General features: G+C 38.0%; 2 protein-coding genes and 1 pseudogene across 8 annotated transcripts in view; 1 reads left to right on the top strand and 2 right to left on the bottom strand.

The window, feature by feature from the left end:
* The window catches only part of VPS13B (vacuolar protein sorting 13 homolog B), a 765,148-nt gene extending 762,768 nt beyond the window's left edge, over positions 1-2,380 (top strand). For all 5 annotated transcript variants that reach the window (XM_081070819.1, XM_081070821.1, XM_081070818.1 and 2 more), the window contains exon 62: positions 427-2,380. In XM_081070819.1, coding sequence (XP_080926945.1) covers positions 427-675 — 249 coding nt within the window. In that variant the 3' untranslated portion in view covers positions 676-2,380. The remainder of the gene's footprint in view (positions 1-426) is intronic.
* A 496-nt stretch (positions 2,381-2,876) lies between these two features.
* COX6C (cytochrome c oxidase subunit 6C) lies at positions 2,877-15,887 on the bottom strand. 2 transcript variants are annotated; one of them, XM_081070824.1, is made up of 4 exons: positions 15,788-15,887; positions 14,220-14,349; positions 12,674-12,802; positions 2,877-2,995 (listed from the first exon to the last, which is right to left on the bottom strand). In XM_081070824.1, exons 2-3 carry the CDS (start codon positions 14,331-14,333, stop codon positions 12,689-12,691), a joined length of 228 nt encoding a protein of 75 aa, XP_080926950.1. In that variant the 5' UTR covers positions 14,334-14,349; positions 15,788-15,887; the 3' UTR covers positions 2,877-2,995; positions 12,674-12,688. The 2 variants fall into 2 exon arrangements, with proteins under 2 accessions (XP_080926950.1, XP_080926951.1); XM_081070825.1 differs by lacking the exon at positions 15,788-15,887 and adding an exon at positions 15,143-15,268.
* Positions 15,488-22,344, bottom strand: part of LOC308506541 (replication protein A 32 kDa subunit-like) — a 50,086-nt pseudogene continuing 43,229 nt past the window's right edge. The window contains exons 3-4 of the transcript in view: positions 18,918-19,059; positions 15,488-15,754 (exon numbers count right to left, since the gene is read on the bottom strand). The product of the transcript in view is annotated as a replication protein A 32 kDa subunit-like (transcript). The remainder of the gene's footprint in view (positions 15,755-18,917; positions 19,060-22,344) is intronic.

Genomic DNA, 22,344 nt, shown 5'->3' with positions numbered 1-22,344 from the left:
GTGGGTGTTCCTTTTTGGCCTCACCACATCCTGCGTTCTTATGTGGGGAGCGGGACCAGAGACGCCGCAGGCCGCCCCGCATGACAACACCTTTGTTCCTGGGCTGGTTAGTAAAGAGCAGTGACAGATGTTTTAATCGTTAATGAGTAAAATGGTATCATATCAACTTCAAACGTGGGGATTTTACATAATGCCAAGTGCTTATTCAAAGGAGGTTGTCTTTTTCTTCTCTCACATAGAGCTTGTTATACTGCTGGAATTGCAGTAGTATTGCCAGTTAGAGGCAAAAAAGCAGCAGTTGTGGATTAAATGGCTTTATCTAAATAACCTGAAAATGTATCAAATGTATGAAGGCAAAAGAGATAATTGTGGAAATCTCCTTATGAGAGTCTGGCAACTAAAGAATCTTTTATTTTTGGATCCCAGGTGGATGGAGTCCGAGAGAGACTGTCAGAGCAACAGTACAACAGACTTGTGGATTACATCACAAAGACATCTTGTCACCTGGCCCCCAGCTGTTCGTCCGTGCAGACACCATGCCCTGTGCTGGCTGTGGAACCTCTCCCCCCCACTGTGAAAACGTACCATTATATGGTGGATCCACATTTTGCTCAAGTCTTCATTAGTAAATTTACCATGGTGAAAAATAAAGCCCTGAGGAAAGGGTTCCCTTGAGGGGTTCCCTCCTCTCAGCTGTTGATTCCTCATTGTGCAATTTATTTTTGAAAAAGAAACCCAACTCTAACATCTAATATGGACACAAGGCCAACACTTTTTCTATAGTTATAATTTTCTATCCTTTTCTAAAATTAATTCAGATTCCTCTTTCTCCCTAAAACTTAAGATACTGTAATAAAATGGAGTGATAAAAAACTTCTTCCTTTCAGTGGAAACAATGATTAACATAATCATGTATGTTGTAGTCTTACCACACGTAGAAATTGCATTCCTTTTTGCTCTACAATAGTTGCTAAAATGTCGACTATAATTAGGATCTGGTAACACTCCACTCTAACGTAAAATGTGATCAGGCCTTAAACTGGAGAAATATTAAAACTCCATTCACAGTTGCATCTGATTTTAGGCTGAGACACTGTCTTTACCTAAAACCTCCATCTGCAAAGGTTTAGATTCTTTAAATGAAATTAAATTTTCAGGTTTTATTATTTAACTTGTTGTATTTGTTACTTATATGTGATGCTGTTCTTTTCAGTGAAAGCTGATGTGTATACTCCTACTTTAAAGTCAGCATTTTGCTGAAATTTACCAAATATGACTATCCAGGTACATTCTGGAAAAATGTTTTTCTAGTTTGTGTTACTAAGTCAAGCTTAGAGTAAATCTTTTTTGTCTACCAATGAAAACAGACCCAAAGTGCTCAAGTGACTTTTAGTTCCATAAACTAAACACTACTAGGAATTACCTTTGACAGTCCCTTGTGGAAGGGGTTAGCAAGATTCACACTGTCCTGGTGCACTGAAGGAGCGACAAGAACCTCAAAATTAACCTTAATGAACCAGACCAAACCATTTTGCTGAATTGACTTGCTCAACCATAAAGATGTTCCCAGTATCTGTTAGTATTACTTTGCATTTAACGACGAGTTTGGCTCAAGACAGGTTTGGGTCACCAGGTATCATTTTAATATTCAGTAACTCTCTCAAGACTCCAATTAAAACACATTTACTGATTACATCTAAACTTGGGCCTACAACCTGTTACCTACAGTTGTGAATTCAATTTCAAATACCCATTGATCTTTAACTGAAGTCTCACATGTTATAGACCATACGAAGTCACTGAATAATAGTTGCTTCTGGAAAGCTAGATCCAACAAGGCTACCAAACAGTGACAACAAAGCCCAAGGGTATATTTTATTGGAAAGACAGTCTCTGTCTCTTCTAAGAGCCCACAGTATAGTAGTCATGTGGGCTCATGGATCCCTTACATCCATGGCCCAGGACCACAACCATATGGACAATTCAGGCCAAATAAGAAAAAATAGTTCCTCCACTAGTTTATTATATCATATTCATTTAGGAAAGTGACAGTTTTGTCAATTAACCTCAAGAGTAACTATTTCTAAGAATGTAAATATGTATTAATTCTTATATCTTTTATAGTAATTTTGCATACTACTTCTAAGAATTGTTATATAAAACTGTTTAAAATAAAAGGAATCCTTGAATTACTGACTACACCTAAATGTGTATTATTATCAGGGGTTTTTAAAATGCCGTTTTCCACTAATACCTGCGTTTAATTCAGCTCACATTAGGAACTCAAGAATTTCAAGTTAAAAAGGGTACAGTTTTTGTTATAAAGTGACAACAGTGATTAAATTAGCTTTGGATAAAATAAATTTGATTTTTAAAGCTCTCTGTGGTATCACTTTGATCACAACAACAGAACAGTAATAAACAAGAGAAAGGCCCTAAGACCTCTTCCAAAAAGTTAAGTCATTAGCCATTCCAGTTAAGTAACTAACACAACTAGATACATATTCCAAATTGCAAGGATACACTGTTAGCTCTTTAATAAAGTAATACTGAGTAAAGAACCTTAAATTTCAATTATCTGTTACTACCTGTCTGAAAGTTGATCCATCAGGCTACCAAATAAGCCCCAGGGTCTCGCTCTGTCTCTTCTAAGAGCCCACAGTAATAATGCGGGCTCACGTAGACCCCTTAAATCAATGGCACAGGACCAAGAAACTACCTAGCAGTATCTCAATGAAATGGACAAAACGTCTTATCAATCAAAAATGTCCTTAAAGTTTTAATACTAAAATCAAGTATTCATAAACAGTTAATATCCCTAACCAATTCTGATGCAAGTGTCCAGAATTATATCAATAACTGAGCAAAAGACTTACTGTCTACAACATTTGTTTATTTATCAAGAGAAACTATCCCTTAACCCAAATATCCATGTTTCATAGTTCAGGAACACAGGTCAGCGACAAACTTCCATGGAAGTCAACTCAAAGAAATTCTGTGGAGAAAAACACAGTGATTAAGTTAATGACAAGCATTCTCTCAATGTGTCACCACCCCTGAGATGACCTGAGGTCTATTCCTCTACTGGAGCCCACACTTTGCTCACACACCTTTAGCCCAGGAGAAGCCCAGTTCAGGCAGCCTGGGCTCCAGGTCCATTCTCCAGCAAGCTCCCTGACCAGCCACTTTTCCATTTCAGACATTACCACATCTTACTCTAGTTTCTTGCTTTCATTTACCAAATTGTGCTTTTTCAGTATCTCTGAAGCCCATTCCTCTTCATTCCTTTCTCATACACGTATACTGTTTTTAAAAGCACCAGCCCATCTAAACAATATCCATTTCTATCTCCAAATCCATTTTTCTTTTTCTTACTGGTTTTTCAACACAATCAACTTCTTAAATACAAAAGGTAAAAATCTAACATTTAAAAATCATCCTGTTAACATCTGACCATGAAATGCATACCCACTGTGGAAAATTTGAAAATTTCCAAGGTATAAGAAAACAGAAATGTCAAGATTAAAATTCCACACAGAACCATTAATATTTTCTTGATCTTTTTACCTACAGTCTTTTTTTCTGTGCTATTTAACGTAGATCATCTTTTACATTCTTAATTTTCTATTACAAAATAATCTCTTCATGTTACTTTGTGAATATCATTTTTAATGGACCCAAAAGTCTGTGGTTATGAATAAGGCAATTTTCCAACCACTGAAAATAAAGTTCTTTCTACTTTTCCTAAGTAATTCTATGGCTAATTTAGTGTATACTTCTATCTATAGTTCATATATTGACTTAAGATAAACTATAGAAATGGATTATAGAATTGAATCTTATATTAGGCGAAAGTTACTTCATCAAAATTATCCTTCAGTCTATCAGAAAACTGATCGAAGTCGGTGCAGTAAGTCTCCCCCACTCCCCATCCCCTAGATCCTGGAAAACATACCTACATATACCAGTTGGAATACTCATTCAGGTACAGTCTGCCTGAAAAATGAGCAGATTCACATTCCCCTTGTCACATCAAACTCACACTGGGGTGTTGGAGAGAATCTAAGTCTACTTACCCCGTTTCCCCGAAAATAAGACCTAGCCGGACAATCGGCTCTAATGCGTCTTTTGGAGCAAAAGTTAATATAAGACCAGGTCTTTTATGATGTTATATATTATTATACAAGACCTGGTCTTTCATGTTATGTGGTTATGTGTTTTGTTATGTGTTGTGTGGAGGTGAGGATGAGGGTGAGGGTGAGGTGTGGTGAGGTTCTATAGACCCGGTCTTGTAGTAAAATAAAATCTTATAGTAAAATAAGACCAGGTCTTATATTAATTTTTGCTCCAAAAGACACATTAGAGCTGACTGTCCAGCTAAGTCTTATTTTTGGGGAAACACAGTAATATTGTTCTATATTGCTTTTTGGTTGAGCCTAAATAAAATTCAATGCACTAATGATAAGATTACCAAGTATGAATAGTTTCATCAGGTACTTGATACATGCTTTCACATCAATTTAGTGGGTGACCTTTCATCAGCCCACAATCCTTTCCGTCCTTTTCTAGACATAAAACCTTAATTCACACTGTCTATGAGGCATAAGGACTTTGCACCAAGTCACTTATGAACACCCAACTAACCAAAGGTGTCAAACTTTTTAAAGCACTATTAAAAGTGAGATTTTCCTAATGCCAATCCAGCAATTAATAATAACGTGTAATGATTTGAACATAAAAATTAACTTTATGCCAAGCTGTTTAGGGAAGGTGTTCCCCTGCATGAAGCCAGTCTGCAAACAACAGGAGAGGTGGCTGTTTAATCCAATGCCAAAATTCAACGTAAGATCACAAACCATACAAGCCATACGTGGCCCATTCAAAGGAACAAAATACATCTCCAGAAACTGACACTGATGAAGCACATGCCTCTGATTTACTTGACAAAGACTTTAAAATAAATGTCTTAAATATGCTCAATGAGGAAAGAACTGACGACTAAACAAAATCATGAAAACAATACATGAACAGACTGAGACTATCAACAAAGAAATAAAAAATTATTTTAAAAATTGAAATTTGACAGAATACAGTAACTGGGTTGCAAAATTCACTAAAGGGGTTCAACAACAGACTCAAACACAGAATATTCAACAAATCTGAAAACAGTCCTTTTGAATTATTAAGTCTGAGAAGCAAAAACAAAATGAATAAAGAAAATGAGAACTTAAAGGACTTATGGGACACCACCCAAAGACAAACATATGCATTATGGAAGTCCCAGAAGAGAAGGGGCAGAAACAATGGCCAAAAACTTCTGAAATTTTAAGAAAGAAATGGTATACAAATAAGTTACTTGGAAGTAGGATGAACCCAAAAAGACCCACACCAAGACACTTTATAATCAAACTGTCAAAACCAACGACAATGAATCTTGAAAGCAACAAGACAAAACTGCTTCACAACCTACAAGGGAGCCTCTGGTAAGATTATCAGTGGATTTCTCAGCACAAACCTTGCAGGTCAGAAGGCTGTCAGATAACATTTAAAGTGCTCACAAAAAAACCCGTCAACAGAGAATATTATATCCAGCCAAACTGTCCTTCAAAAAATGAGAAGGAAATTAAAGACTTTCCCAGATAAACAAAAGCTAAAAAATAAGGAGTTCATTACTACCAGGCCTACAATGGGAGTTCTTCAAGTTGAAGTAAAAGTACACAAGCCATGTGAAAATACAGTTCTCTGGTAAAAGTAAACATATGGTCAAATATAAAAGCCAATATTGTAATGGTTTCATAGCTCCACTTCTAATTTTGTAAATTTTAAAAGACAAAAGCTTAAAAGTATCTGTTAATGGGTGCACAATATATAAATTTTTGACAATAATAAAGTTGGAGAGCAGAGTTGTTAAAAGAATTTTTGTACATAACTGAAGTTATCAGTTTGAAATATATTGCAACAATTTTAGCATGTTGTATGTAATCTTGATGGTAACCACAAATAAAATATCCATAGAATAGACACAAAACGAAATGAAAAGGGATTCAAAATGTCACTTAAAAAAATCAACTAAAGGAAGGTACTCAAGATCCAAATATACGCTATTTACTAGAGATTCACTTTAGCTCTATGGACACATAATTTGAAAGTGAAAGGAGAGAAAAAGACAGTCCATACACATAGTAAAAGAAAACAAGGGTGGCTGGCTACACTATTATCAGAAAAAAGAGACTAACACAATAAGTGTTACAACAAAGTACAGCATTGTATAAAGATGAAAAGGGCCAATTCCCCAAGAAAACAATTAAAAATACATATCCCCCAAACATCAGAACTTCCAAATATATGATGCAAACACTAACAGAACTGAAGGGAGAGATATACAGCTCTACCATAATAGTAAGCGATGTCAATACCGGCTGGAAGAACCAGACAGAAGGTCATTAAGAAAAGAAAGTGATCTACAAGAAGATGATATTTATGATGATCCTCAAGAAGCTGAAGTTATCCAGTCGATGTTGGATGTTGTGGATGAGGAAGCCCAGAATCTTTCAAACCATAACAATGCAGCAGGAGATGACTGTGTTCTAGGTTCACTGAAAACCAATGGGAAGTTATGTGAAGAAAGAGCAGAAGATACAGACTGTGATGGATCACCTTTACCAAAATGAACGGCTGTGAAGAATATTGTGAAGGAAAAGTAAAAAGTGAAAGCTTAATTCAGTCACAAGAAAGGAAGACTGATGGTGAATAACACAGGGAAGTGATGAACTGCCAATAGAAAAAAACCACAAAGATTCCAATAAAGATCATTCCTTTCTGACAAGTGAGAGCTTGCTGCACTCCTTATCGTCAATATGCTTCCCTCTGGTAAACACACTGGTACCAAGTTGAAATCAGTCATTCGAATGTTGTGGGGTTTACTACATCGAGGAACTCCTAAGAAACTGGAGAATCTTCAAGAATTAAAACCTTCAGATCAGTGCCTAATTGGACAAACTAAGGAAAACAGAAGAACCAATATAAAAATATACTTTCCTATGCTGCTACAAGAGTGCCTCTTAGAGATGAAAGTGGATATATCAACACTAGCTTCATTAAGATACCAGTGGAAAAAGAAGAGTTTGTTTATACTGCCTGCCAAGGACCTCTCCCTACAACTGTTGGTGATTTCTAGAAAGTGATTTGGGAACAAAATTCCAGTGACAGCCATGATGATCCAAGGAGAAGCAGAAAACATCAAATGCCAGCACTACTGGCCTAACATCCTAGGCCAAAATCAAACAGTGGTCAGCGACAGGCTTTGGCTGGCTCTTGTGACAATGCAGCAGCTGAAGGGCTTCAGTAAGGGCAATGACCACTGAAGATATTCAGACATGGTGTGACGGGAGGTGTGACATTTTTCATCTGAATTTCACTGCCTGGCTAGACCACAAAGCCTTACCACCTCAGCCACAGGACTTGCTTTTATCTCTTAAATGAGACACATCCCCAGATCGGGCCCAATCATCACACGCTGCGCACTGGCTTTGGAGTTTAGGGACCCTGATATGCACAGACGTGGTTCTGGGATTAATCAATCAAGATCTTGCATTTAACATCTCTGATTTAGTTCACTGCATATTACAAAAGCATGGAATCTTTCAAACGGATGATCGATATATTTTCTGCTACCAAGTCATCCTTTATGTGCTGACATGTCTTTAAACTGAAGAAGCGCAAAAAGAGAGTCCACAGCCTCTGAAATGACCTGAAAAGAACAGCCTTCTGGATGCCTTTCCATTTCTCCAATTAACCTCCAATGCTCCTGGCTCTCTCCATTTAAAATAAAGATCAAGGGCAGCAAGTCCATATAATATAATTACACTTATTCTCCTCTACCTTAGAGGAGCATTCTTCACAAATAATGTTGAAATGCTGTTACTTTTACAGCTACCTTAACCAGTGATAATTATTCTTAAAATTTTAACAATAAATAACGCAGATCTTAGGGACAATTAAGGCTGCATTTGATTATAGTGGTTATTATTCTAAGAATGTGCTGAATCTGTTTTTAATATACCAATCTTGTTCATAGAAAAATTTATTTTCCAGCATTTTAAGTAGTTATTTTATAGGGGATAGTTAAAATCAGTATTTAACCTTTAAAAGACAGCAGTGTTGCCACAGGAAAAAATAGCAAATGTTTACCATATCAATTTGTAGTGTTTTACTATATAGAATTTCCTGTAACACTCATGTATTTATATACTTTCTCACAAAAATGAGTAATCAGATTACTCATTTTCGTGAAAAAGTGTATCTAGCTTTGTAAACAAAAATATATCTTAAAACATGAGGGGAGGGGAAAGAAAATAGAGGACTTGAACCTACCACTTAGACCTAACAGATACACAGCATTTCACCCTACAAAAACAACACAATGCTCAACTGCATATGAAACATTCTCCAGGAAAGACCATGTTAGGCCATAAAAAGAGACGTAATAGATTATAAAAGATTGAAATCATACAAAGTATCTTTTCTGATCACAGTGGAAGACTAAAAATAGAAATGAACGACATTACAACTTATTTTTCAGAAGTAAAAAGAATAGTAAAATATTATAAACAATTGTACTGTCAACCAGTTAGATAACCTACATGAAATGAATTCCTGGAAACACACAACCTCCCAAGAAATGAATCAGGCAGATGATATAAACAGACCTATAACTGGTAAGGAAATTGAATCAGTAATCAAAAACCTCCCAACAAAGCAAAGCTCAGGATCAGATTGCTTCACAGGCAAATTCTACCAAACATTTAAAGAATTAACACCAATTCTCCTCAAGCTCTTCCAAAAAAACAGAAGAGGAGGGAACACTTCCAAATTTACACTATGAATTACATATTTTTATTTTCTGTATATTAAATTATTTTGACATCTTAGAAAACATTTCTGAGCCTGTAGATACTGCCCCTACCATGTTTTTCTGAAACTGTCTCCTTTTATGGCCACATTTGACTGATCATCTCATTAACATTCTACAAGGCCAGCATTACCCTGATACCAAAGCCAGACAGCACAATATCCCTGATGAAGACAGATGCAAAAATCCTTACCAAATACTACCCTGTTTCTCCAAAAATAAGACCTAGCTGGATAATCAGCTCTAACGCGTCTTTTGGAGCAAAATTTAATATAAGACCTGGTATTACATCACATCACATCACATCATACTATACTATATTATGTTGTATTATATTATTATATAAGACCCAGTCTTATTTTACTGTAAGGCGGGGTCTTATATTAATTTTTGCTCCAAAAGACACATTAGAGCTGATGGATGGTCCAGCTAGGTCTTATTATTCGGGGAAACACGGTAGCAAACAGAATTCACCATGACCAAGTGGGCTGTACTCCTGGAATACAAGGATTCAACACAAGGATGCCCGCTCTTACAACTTCTATTCAACATAGTACTGGAAGTCCCAGCCAAAGCAATAAGGCAAGAAAACGAAACAAAAGACATCCAAATTGTAAAAGAAGTAAAACTACCTGTTTTCAGATGACCTAATCTTATATAGAGAAAACCTTAAAAATTCCACAGAAAAGAGAATAAACTAACTCAGCAAAGCTGCAGGATACAAAATCAAGAGACAAAAATCAGCTGCATTTCTACACACAATGAATAATCAGACAAGAAAATTAAAACAATTCCAATTACAATAGCCATAAAAAATAAAATACTTAGGAATACGCTTAACCACAGAGGCAAGACTTGTTTACTACAAAACTACAAAACATTGCTGAAAGAAATTAAAAACACAACTGAATGGAGAGCTATCTTATAATCATGAACTGGAACACTTATGTTAACTTAAAAGATGTTAAGAACACTTAACACTTGTTAAGATGTCCATACTACCCAATGTGATCCACACATATAATGTAATCCCTATCAAAATCCCAGTTGAACTTTGCAAAAATAGAAAAATCCATCCTAAAATTCATAAAGACTATCAAGGAACCCTAAACAGCCAAAGCAATTATAAAACAGACAAAGTTAGAGACTACCACTTCCCGATTTCAAAACTTACTATAAAAAGCTAAATAATGTGGTACTGGCATAAAGAAATATAAATGAATGCAATACAATACAGCCCCCAAATAAACCCTCGCAAATACAGTAAAAAATTACCCACAAAGATGCCAAGACCATCCAGTGGGGGAAAGGACAGACTTCAATGAATGCTGTTAAGAAAACCAGATATTCACATGCAAAAGAATGAAGCTGGACACTTCTCTGACGTCATACCAAACATTAACTCAATGGATATCAAATACCTAAAAGTAAGAATTAAAACTATAAAACTCTTAGAAGGAAACATAAGAGAAGCTTTATGATATTAGATTCAGCAATGATTTCCTGGATGACACCAAAAGCACAGGCAACAAAAGAAAAATTACAAAATTAACTCCATCAAAATTTAAATGTCTATTCATCAACGAACACAATCAACAGAGTGAAAAGGCAATCCACAGAATGGGAGAAAATATTTGCAAATCATATAGAATTTAAAGAACTACACCTCACCAAAAACCAATCAGATTAAAAAACGGGCAAAGGACTAGAATAGACATTTCTCCAAAGAACATATACAAATGGTCAACAAGCATGCGAGAAGATGCTCAACATCATTAACCATTATGGAAACGGAAATAAAAACAACAATGAAATATCATCTCATACCCATTAGGATAGGGACTCTCAAAAAAAAAAAAAAAGGTGTTGGTAAGGATGTGGAAAAAACTGGAACTCTTTTTGCACTGCTGGTAGAGTAAAACATGGTACAGCCACTGTGTAAAAATAGTATGGAGGATACTTAAAAAATTAAAAATAGAATTAGCACATGATCTAGCAACTCCACTTGAGTATTTAACTCAAAAATATTGAAAGCAAGGTCTCAAATAGATATTTACATACATCATAGCAGCATTATTCACAATAGTCAAAAGATGGAAGCAATGAATAAACAAAATGTGGTATACACATAAACTGCAACATTTAGCCTTAAAAAGGAAATTCTGACATGCTGTAACAAGATAAATCTTGAGGACATTACTTTAAATGAAACAAGCCAGTCACAAGAAGATAAATATGGTATGATGCAGAATTGTGGTTGCCAGGAATAGGGAGTTGTTTAATGGGTGCAGAGTTTCAATACTGCAAGATAAAGAGTTCGGAGATTGGTTGTCCAACAATGTGATTATACCAGGGGTACCAAAAAAATATGAACACTTTGGTCAACGTTGCTCAAGTAATAGTACACGGTTACCAGAAGTGTCTGGACGTTAATGTTGATGGAGAAACTGATCTAAAATGGTGGCCCGAGTGGAGAGAGAAGTCCCCAGCCTAAGCCCCAGCCCACTTCCGCATAACCCACTCCAAGCCACACCCCGAGCCAATCACCAGATGACACCTACCCCTTCCCTATCTCAAGGAAGTCCCCAACCCATAAAAACCTGCTTGCCAGGGACTCAGTCTTTTGGGAAGGATCCCACTGAGCCCACAGGCTGACCTTCCTAACTCTCTGAGTGCCGCTTGAGTTCTTCCCAGTCCTGGTATCCGGAACAATGGTTACCACTTGGAGCACCTCTTGCAATAGCATTTGTGACTTGTATTCATCTTTTGCGATCGGCTTATACTGAATATTACAATTTTAATAGTTTTTTTCCTTAAAATGTGTATACATTTTTTGGCACCCTCTAAACTACACATTTAAAAATAGTTACAATGGAGAGAAATGCAAATAAAAACCACAATGAGATATCACCTCACCCCAGTCAGAATGGCTGTCATCAACAAGACAAATAGTAACAAGTGTTGGAGAGGCTGTGGAGAAAAAGGAATTCTCATACACTGTTGGTGGGAATGCAGACTGGTGCAGCCGCTATGGAAGGCAATATGGAGGTTCCTCAAAAAACTACGAATAGAATTACCATATGACCCAGCAATCCCTCTCCTGGGTATATACCCAAAAAATTTGAAATCATTTATACATAAAGACACGTGTGCTCCAATGTTCACTGCAGCTTTGTTTACGGTGGCCAAGACATGGAAACAACCAAAATGTCCTTCGATAGATGAATGGATAAAGAAGTTGTGGTATATATACACAATGGAATACTATTCGGCGTTAAGGAAAGATGATATAGGAACATTTGTGACAACATGGATGGATCTTGAGAGTATAATGCTAAGCGAAATAAGTCAGACAGAAAAAGCAGAGAACCCTATGATTTCACTGATATGTGGTATATAAACCAAAAACAACAAAAGAACAAGACAAACAAATGAGAAAGAAAAACTCATAGACACAGACAATAGTTTAGTGGTTACCAGAGGGTAAAGGGGTTGGGGGGGGGGGTGATGAGGGTAAAGGGGATCAAATATATGGTGATGGAAGGAGAACTGACTCTGGGTGGTGAACACACAATGGGATTTATAGATGATGTAAGACAGAATTGTACACCTGAAATTATGTAATTTCATTAACAATTGTCACCCCAATAAATAAATAAAATTAAAATAAAAAAATAAAATAAAAATAAAAATAGTTACAATGGTAAATTTTGTGTTTTACCACAAAAAAAGTTTATAAACAGTAACTTCAAATAATATTACCTTTACACTCTGAAATCACTTTGCACTCTGAAAGATACCAGCCTTCCTCATCTCCTCAAAATCTTTCATGGAATCATAATTTCTGTAGAAATCTGCATATGCCTTCTTCCTTGGTTCAGCCACAGCAAACTAAAAAGTAGCATATCCCATTAGGGCTTATTATTTTAGATTATCAGAAACTTAATATGTAAAGACAACATAAACCACAATAAGCGTTCATCTTTAACTTGAACCCTCTATTTCCTAAGACAAAGGGTGAAGGCATTGACACATGCAAGGAAAGAGAAAGATGTCTCAGGGAAACTACTTAGCAGGAGGGACCCTACTTGCCTAGGGAGGTATTCCTTTTGTTGGGTTTCTACTGGGGGCGGGGGGAGAGGGAGGAGTGCAGACTAGCAACAAATTTTATGTTATGTGTATTTTGCCACACACACAAAAAATTTTTTTAAAGGCATAATGTTAAAATCTATAGAAGACAAAGGGTGAAATGTGTTCTATGGCAACAATTCTTCAAGGTGCTGTTAAAAAAGCCAGAGGCCCAAAATGGCATCACTTGTACTAAAGCCCAGGATACCTGACCTAAGTGCTGTAGCAACCTCTTCCAGAAATCATTTTAATCAACTAGTCAAGTTTTCTGGCCAAGCACCAGCAAGGTAATCTGTCACATGGGCCCTCTCCATCCCCTCCCAGAGAAAGAGGCAACCTGCATGATAAAAACTCTTACCAAGTCCTGGTTTAAAAACAAACCTTTTTTAATAGCTTCCTTGCCTCACCCTTCTTTTCTATAAAAGCATTCCATTTTAGACAAAGCTGGGAACTCCCTTCTAGTGGTTAAATGGGAAGCTGCTGATTCATGAACTGCTTAATAAAGCCAATTAATCTTCAAATTTAATCAGTAGCTTTTAACAGTGCCAAACAGAACTACTGCCTTCCTCATATCCCTCTGCTTAAACAATTACAGCCTGTGTTATGAACTGAATAGTGTCTCCCAAAATTCATGTGTTTGAAGATATGGTCTTTAAAGAGGTAATTAAACTGAGGTCTTTGGGGGTGGGTGCTAATCCACTATGACTAGCATCCTTATAAGAGAAAATTACGTCAGAGACGCGCTAATACAGAGGACCACATGAGGACAAAGACAGCCCTCTACAAGCCAGGGAGAAAGGCCTCAGAAGAAATCAATCCTGGAGCCACCTTGATCTTGGATTTCTAGCCTCCAGAACAGAAAATAAGATAAAGTTCTGTTGTTGAAGCCACCCAGTTTGTGGTACTTTGTTATGGCAGCTCTAGCAAACTAACACAACTTTATTTAAAGATGGAGAACTATCTGGGGAATGCGGTACTTTCCTGTCACATTAAGTGAGTGGAGAAAGGGTCAGAGGAAGAAGCACATTAAAGAGTTTCTTTAAAAGACTCTAAATTACTTAAAAAATAGAATACGTTTTAAAATTTAAAACACATTTTTGGATTTAAAATTTTAAAATTTTAAACACATAAAGTGTTTAAAATTTAAATCACATAAGGACAAAGTAACAATCAAACATACCTTATAGAAAGCTGCAACCCCCAGAGAAACAAGGACTGCTCCAACAATATGAAATCGCAGACGCTTGGCCAGAAGGCCACGCATCTGAGGTTTCGCCAAAGCACTGGAAGACATGGTAGCTATTTTCTCCCTGGTAGTCAAAATAAACAAAATTATTAGAGCTTTAATAAGATATCTAAAGAATCCTTATGCAAAATGCGTTTTTAGTACCTAGGGAGGCACAGGAAGGATAGTGGACTGACACCTACAAAGCCAAAGATGTATAATGGCTTAGCCTTGTGCGAGAGGAACAACCTTTACCCTCAAGCTTCTTCCAGCTGTTTTAATAATCAAATAGACATGAGAGAGATTGGCAAGAGAAAATACCCAAATTTAATACATATATATGTATGGGAATCCTGCATTCATGAGAGAGTCAAAGATCTCACATACACAAGAGGTTCAGAGATAGAAAGGGGGATCTAAGTATTTAAGACATTCTAAGCTAGGGAAGAGGTAATGCACCTTGGGGGCTTCAAAGGGTCATGGCAGAAATGATTAAGAGAAGATAAAAGTTTGCTCTGCCATATAGGTAGGTCAAAAAGATTATCGCTGATAATCTCTTATGAGCAAGGCACCTAATTCAAGTTCTTCTAGGTAGTTAAAGAGAGGGGCAGAAGTTTCTGTTGAGCCTGAAGCTACAAAACAATCCGGACCGCAACAGCACATCTTGGGGGATGTGTTGGGAACTCCCACACCTGCTTCATCTTGCTCCCCTCCCCCTCACATGCTGAACAACCCTAAATAAGGTAACTGCAGCACAACAGCATACGTTAAGTGAAAACTACAAACAAAAATCTCTACCAACTACTGAGAAGGTAAGCAGTGGCTCCAGATGGACAAGTGTAAACGCACTTACAGCATTTACTCTTCTACAAACTTACTATCAACTCATGTCGTCTTGGAGACAATTCTGTGTGATGTTATTTCCACTTTACTGACGAGAAAACTGGAGCACACGAAGCGATTAAAACTCGGATGGGAACCCAGTACTTCCCTCGAGGGCCCCCAGGCCGCGGCGCTCGGGCCTTCCCCGCAGGAGGGGGCAGGAGGGAGGCTGCAGAAAGCCCGGCCCTTCCCTCCGGCAACAAACGCTACCACACAGAGATCACCCACCGAGCGCCAGCGTTGCTGGCTGTTTGCCCTACGCTGACCCTCAGGCCGCAAAACGACTGAGAAATCCCACTTCTTTACAGGTGGAACCACTAGGGCCACACGGGTCAAATGACCTAGCCAAGGTCACACTGACTGGGGGAAAAACACAGCAGGACCCGGGACCGAGTCGGCTGCCTCCGAAGCCTGCCAGGCTCCTCGAGGTCCCCGCAGCACACCCAGCCCCCGCGGGACCCCAGCCGCCCTCCTAAGGCCGCGGAGGGGTCGCTCTGGGGTCGACGCGGGCGAGAGGTCCGAGGCTCCCCGATCGCAGAGATGCTGAGCCACGACTCAAATCCAAGGCATATAGAGAGCCGGCAGCGGGAGGCGGTAGTTATGGGAACCTCAAGGAGGAGTTCAAAGGAGACACAACTCACCTTAATACCAACGTCCTTCCGGATGGAGAAATGGACGCCCCTCCAGCAGCGCGCAGGCGCACAAATGGCGGCAGCAGAGAGGATCTGGCGACGGTGGCCGAAAGAGTTCAAACGTCCTCTGGCGCGCCTCCCGCCGTTCACAGCTGAAGTTCACCTGTATGGTTATCTAACCTGTGTGACTTTGGATTTAGGGCTTGACCTTCTGAGTCGGTTTCCTTAATAAACCGGAAATATTAATCTTATTTATATAAAGAGTTTACATTAATTTATTAGAGAATTCAAAGATATTTAATATGTTTGGTTTTTTTGTACAGTTACAAATGCAGTAAAAATCATCCTGGGCCCATGGATTGCCAGAACCAAGTTCACAAACTGACATTTTCATTCTAACGACACTATGTGAATAACCACTTGGTTTGGAGAGCCCAGCAAATGAGACAAGACATAAACATATTAATACCAATCCCAAACGGTGGGTGCTACCAGGGAGACATGAGGCAGGTACTGCAGAAGAAATTACCAGCCTGGCATAGCTGAGTAAATTTTGGTGGAAGTATTTGTATGGGGTTTTTAATAAAAGACAAGTGTTTTAAAGGAAGGCAACTGGAAGTTTATTGAAAGCAGTGTATAACGGCAAGGCTCTTGTGCTTTAGAGGTGGGGGGCTTAATTGTTATTGGAATAACCTGGATTTGTAAGGTGTTATTTAAATCAACTCCACAAGTACTGGAAGATACACTAGGACACAAAAGATACAGGGTATTGATCCAACATACATTAAATACGCATTTACTGTATAACAGGTTCTGCTACTATATAGTAGGACAGATCTGCAAGAAGGTGCATTCTTGTCAGAGAGTCTTTGTCCTCAATTCTGGGGAGTGAAACCTTTCAGCCTCACAGAAAAGTGCTCGTTAAGAGTCAAAAGTAGATTTGTACCTCAGCAATATTCCTAAGGCTTCCTATCAAGGGTTTACACAGCTGAAAATTTTCACATGGGGTTTGTCCAGGTGGTAATTTGTTCCTATTAGTTTTCCATCTCTACTCCTAGGATTGGCCCAAAGAACAAGCAGTAAATTTTAGAGTTCATAGGGATTGCTATGTGTTAAATCATCAGGGACAGCTTCAGGAAAGTCATGGAAGAGATGGAAGCGGAGCTGAGTCTCAGTCTAACTGAGAGGCATGGAGAAGTGGAGAATCTAAGGGACAAAACTGGTCAGGAGAATGTGGCAAAGATAAACACACCAAGGGAACAGAGCCTGGCCTAAATGGAGTGCTGAGTGGTGGTTTACGAACACTGGATGGGTAGGGAAGCATAGGGCCAATCACAAAATTTATGGTGAATGACTGAAGGTGATACATGAATAGAACCTGAATGAAAGGGGTAAATAAAGAGAATGGAATATGAGAGTTCTGTGATAGAGCGTAACAGACCTGGATTTGAGTCCCAACTCACGACCTTCTAGCTGGAAAATATCTTAATCTTCCTAAGTTAGCTTTCACCTCTCTGAAATGGTACCCATATTTTACTTTATTGGGTTGCGGTACAAATTAAATGACATAACACATGTAAAGGTAGGCATTATAAATATTCATTCCTCCCCCTCTTTGTCTGCCCTGCATTCCTTCCTTCCTTCTTTTAGTAGCAGTAGTTGATTGTCCTTCCAAGAACCAATCCTTTCCCACTTCTAGCAATGTGGTTTTAGAAGGGTCAAATCCAATTCCAGTTGGGCATATGACCCAAGAGGGGCCAAACAATGTAGCCCATTTTCTTGGCCACAGCGATTCGCTGGGGATAGGCACAGGGCCCTGACCAAACCAATGAAATTCAATCCCACAATTTCTGTTACACAATTGGGGAAAAGGCTTTCTTTCTTTCAAGGAGTATAATGAGATGGAGTAGGGGATCTTGCTGATCTGTAAGAATATGAAAACAGATAGTATTGTGTGCCTATAATGTGCCAGGTACTATTCAAATGATACAAAGAACCTATCCCCATAGAGGAAAGAACAGACAAAAACAAAAATATATCAGATGGTGATAAGTGCAATGGAAAAAATAGAGTAGAGTAGGGACAAAGAAAGTTGTGTGAAGAGGTACCCATTTTATATTAGAAGTTTGAATAAGACTCAGGAAGTCTGACTCAAGCCCATCATCTATACTAGAGTAAAAGATGGAAGGACTGTGGCTGTTCTGCATGGCCTCAAGCAATAAACTAGGATGGCTGGATGGAAGAAACCAAGAGTTAGATTTAGTTAGGTAAGTATTAACAATAGCTAGAAATCAGTCCCCTTCAAGGTGATTCTCAACCAAAGACATATCCATTTGAAGAAGGCAAGGATCCCATATTGGTAGAGAAACAAAGTGACAGCCTTACTTCTGTCTTTTTACCCAGACATTGAAAACCACCAGGTCAGTGTTTTACTGTACAATTTGTTGAAAAGATACCACTGTTGGGATCTATGGACTTACGGGAACTTCTGTCATGCCTCCTCCGTTACTACTCTGCTCTCAAGTGCTTCTGAGAGCACCTGGCCCTGTCACCTGTGCTCAGCCTCTCATAGGGTGTAAAGTTTTACAATACCTGGAAAGGCAAATTACAACACCAGGAGCTAAAAGAATGAATGAGCCCTAAAATAAAGTAGGCACTTTTTCCTAAAAAGTGGAAAACTATTTCAATCCTTTCAACTGTATGATGTATCATTGACATAGTATCAATGGAAATGGCCTTGAATAATTTTGTGGATTAAGAAAATATGAGGGACTGAGAAGTTTAAAAGCAACAACAAAAAACCTCTCTGTGAGGTAAAATAGCAATTGCAGGATTTCACAAACCTTGGGGGTAGATCTATTGACTCTTTTACATATAACTTAATTCTACTTTCAAATAATAAAAGATTACTAAGTCAGAGTTAGAAACGGACCATCACAAAGTTTTTTACCCTGGATCCAAGGAGTCAATGACATTGTCAATAACATTATGACATTAACAATGTCATTAACAATTGTAATATCAATTGACATTGTTAATGACCAAGCAAAAGCTGTGAGTGATCATCTGAAAATGACTTCCTGTTGTGAGAGACTAGCAGTGTTCAACACAGTGCCACATAAATTGGCTCTGCACGCACCCAGAAAGGCAGCCTCTGCTGGAGAGATCCTTCACTGTCACCGATGACGTCTTGCACAGAGCTTGGGAGGTACCTCAGGACACAGTGTGGTTTAAGGAGGGAGCCGCCGGGTGTTCTAAGCACATCAGCTGCCAGTGCTGTCCTGTGTTTAAATAGAGTTCACGGCAGCTTATGCCAAACAACAGGGACAGTTCATAGGAAATCTGGCTGTTTTCCCAAAGGTGGGCCCACACCTCACCCTAGGTAAGAGACAGAGTAAAAGTTTCAAATAAGCTCTTAAATCAGCTGTACTATGAACAAGTGTTTGCATCTAAAATCTTATGTGTTAAAACAGTACTGTCCAATATGAATAGAAAGCTAGCAATACGGATAATTTAAAATTTTCTAGTAGCCACATTAAAATAATCAAAAGAAGCAAGTGAAGTTAATTGAAATAATATATTTAACCCAATATAGCCAAAATATCATTATTTCAATAAAAAAATTATCAGTGAGATATTTTACATTTTTTTCATATCAAGTCTTTGAAATCTGTTGTGTATTTCTCACATACAGCACATCTCAGTTCAGACTAGCCACATTTCAAGTTCTCAGTAGCCACATGGGACTGGATTGGATTTCTCACATACAGCACATGTCAGTTCAGACTAGCCACATTTCAAGTTCTCAGTAGCCACATGGGACTGGATTGGATAGTACATTTAGAACATTCCAGTCATAGGCAAATGTTCAATATCTATTGCCAAATGAAAAGGCAGGCTGCAAAACTATGCTGTATGATCTAATTTTATAACATATGCATGGAAATACACATATGTAGGTGTATGCAGAAAATAATATTAGAAGAGCACACTCCAAAAACTTGTATTGTGGGTCACTTTTATATTTTATTTTACTACCTTTATGTGTTCCAAGTTTGATCATGTCTCTTTTATAGTTAGAAAAAAACCAAATAATAAATGTGATTTTTTTAAACGAGGGGTGTATTACTGTCCTATTGTTGCTATAAATAATAATAAAAATGTAGTAGTTTAATACAACACAAATTTATTATCTTACAGTTCTGTAGTTCAGAAGTCTGAGATGAGTCTACAGGATTAAAATCAACGTGTCAGCACGGCTGCATTCCTTCTAGGGGCACTAGAGGAGATTCCCGTACCTCTGCTAGCTTCTAGAGGCTGCCTGCATTTCTTTGTTTAAGGTCCCCTTCCTCCATTTTCAAAGCCAGTTGCACTGTCTTTCTGGTCATACTTCTGATGTCACATCTCATTCTCTGACTTCTTTTTTGCCTCCCTCTTCTACATTCTCCTGTGTGATTAAATTGAGCCCCTTTTGGATAGTCAAGGATAATCTCCCTATTTTAATGTCAGCTGATTGGAACCCTGAATTCCACCTGCCTCATTCCCTTTTGCCACCTAATATGTCATAATCCAAGGATTAGGATGCAGACATCTTTGAAGGGTCATTATTCTGTCTACCACAAGAGGTGTGCTTGTGATTAGTACTTCTAAGATATATTTCTATTTTCCTCTTAGGCACATGGTAGGGTTATACTTCTCTGATTCCATTAAAGTTAGGACTTGCTTTGGCCAATACAACATGAGTGGAAGTAACATGTGTCATTTCTGTGTAGAAGCTTTACAACCCAGCATGTGGTTTGCCTTGTTCTCTTTGCCCTGTCTTTCTTATAATGGAAGTGTTGATTGAGATGCACCTTTGTCACCTGGGTCTGTGAGAGACTAAGATAAGCTGAGCCCTCCTAATAACCTGCATTGTTCAGGTTCAGTGAGTGAGAAATAACCAATGTGGTAGTTAATAAGTGGTTATTCCACTGAGATTCAAGGATTGTTTGGTCCTATAGACAAACGAAGCCCATCCTGACTGGTACAAGAGGGGAAAAAAAAAAAGTTTTTTTTCTTCTCTAGGTGCATATGTGGAAATGCTGAAACAGATAAAATAAGTAGTAGAGACAGTGAGAGTGTGAAAAGGAAATGGAGACATTAAGGTAGCCCTGGAAACAAACTGTGTTCATTACCACAATTTTTCCTAAGTTGAAAACAAAATGGAAGTGTGGAGACCAGCCCTTCCAGGTTAGGGGCATCCCTGGGCCCAGCTGTGACCTCCAGGGAAGCTGTGAAGTTCTCAAGGAATTCCTGAGTTTTATAATAGAACCTGTCCACTGCTCAAGAGTCCTCCAGCTGCTGGCTAAAGGGAACTCTGGATGTTTGGACCACTCAGGAGTTGAGTGCCTTAGGCATCAACTCCTTAAGACTTCTTAAACTAACAGAGTACTATATTCTAGGGGACTCTGGACTCCCCCAAAATTTGTATGTGGATCAGGGACAATGATTTTCTGGCCACTCTGAGGCAGAATTGCTGCCTCACTATATTTATAAGCCCTATGTAACGTTTGCAAATGTTTGTATGTAACATGTTCACATACATGTTTTCATTTTGTTCTCTCAATAACCCCATAAGATGAGTAAGGATTCTTGTTTTTTTTGGCAAAGAAACTGAGGGTAATAGTGGGGGGAAAATAGCAGAACTGGGAATAGAATCTAGAGTGGGATTCCTCCCACACCAGGGCTATGGAGAGCACTTCTAGAGAAACAAAATTTACCTCAGTGGATACCACTCATTGTTTTTCAATAATTTGTTGCATACCTATGTGTGCTCTGTGTTGCTGTCCCTAATGGCTGAGAGGAGAGTCCCAAGAAGCCACTGAGGATACTCCCCAAATCAGTAGATTATTTCATAACCTTCAGTTTCTCTTTAGTTGAATAAATATATCCTCCTAGATCCCACCTAGAAAGTCTAAGAGGTTATTTATTCATACTAATAGTGATAAGGTCTGTACAATAACTAAATACCAGATATTGTTGTTCATCTGACCTTTTCAGAGCCAGCAGTAATTAAAAACAATTTTCCCAGAATTGAGCTGACATTAATCACAGAAGCTGTGTACAGAGATGTCCTGTTCTAATAAAGGCCTTTACAAAATGAAGCTGTTAAATGAGTCATGTTAAACCAGCTGCATTAAGAATACAGACATACCAAAAAGATCAAAGTTTACTAAATAGAAAAAAAATAAAAAGAAGAGGACTTAATTTTTTAAAGATTTTTTTAATTAAAATATAGCTAACATACAATATTATATTAGTTCCAGGGGTACACCATAGTTACTTAACATTTATATATCTAAAGAAGTGATCTCCACGATAAGTCCAGCAACCATCTGACACCAAACCACGCTATCACAATACTATTGACTATATCCTCTATATTATATATTACAGCCCCGTGACTTATTTATTTTATACCTAGAAATTTAGACCTCTTATTCCTCTTCACCTTTTCCCCTTTTTAAAAATTTTTCAATTATAGTTGACGTTCAATATTATTTTATATTAATTTCAGGTGTACAGCA

Source organism: Rhinolophus hipposideros (assembly GCF_964194185.1).
Source record: "Rhinolophus hipposideros genome assembly, chromosome: 13".
NCBI lineage: Eukaryota > Metazoa > Chordata > Mammalia > Chiroptera > Rhinolophidae > Rhinolophus > Rhinolophus hipposideros.
The sequence above is the reverse complement of the archived record's forward strand: the minus strand, read 5'-3'. Positions and strand labels throughout refer to the sequence as shown.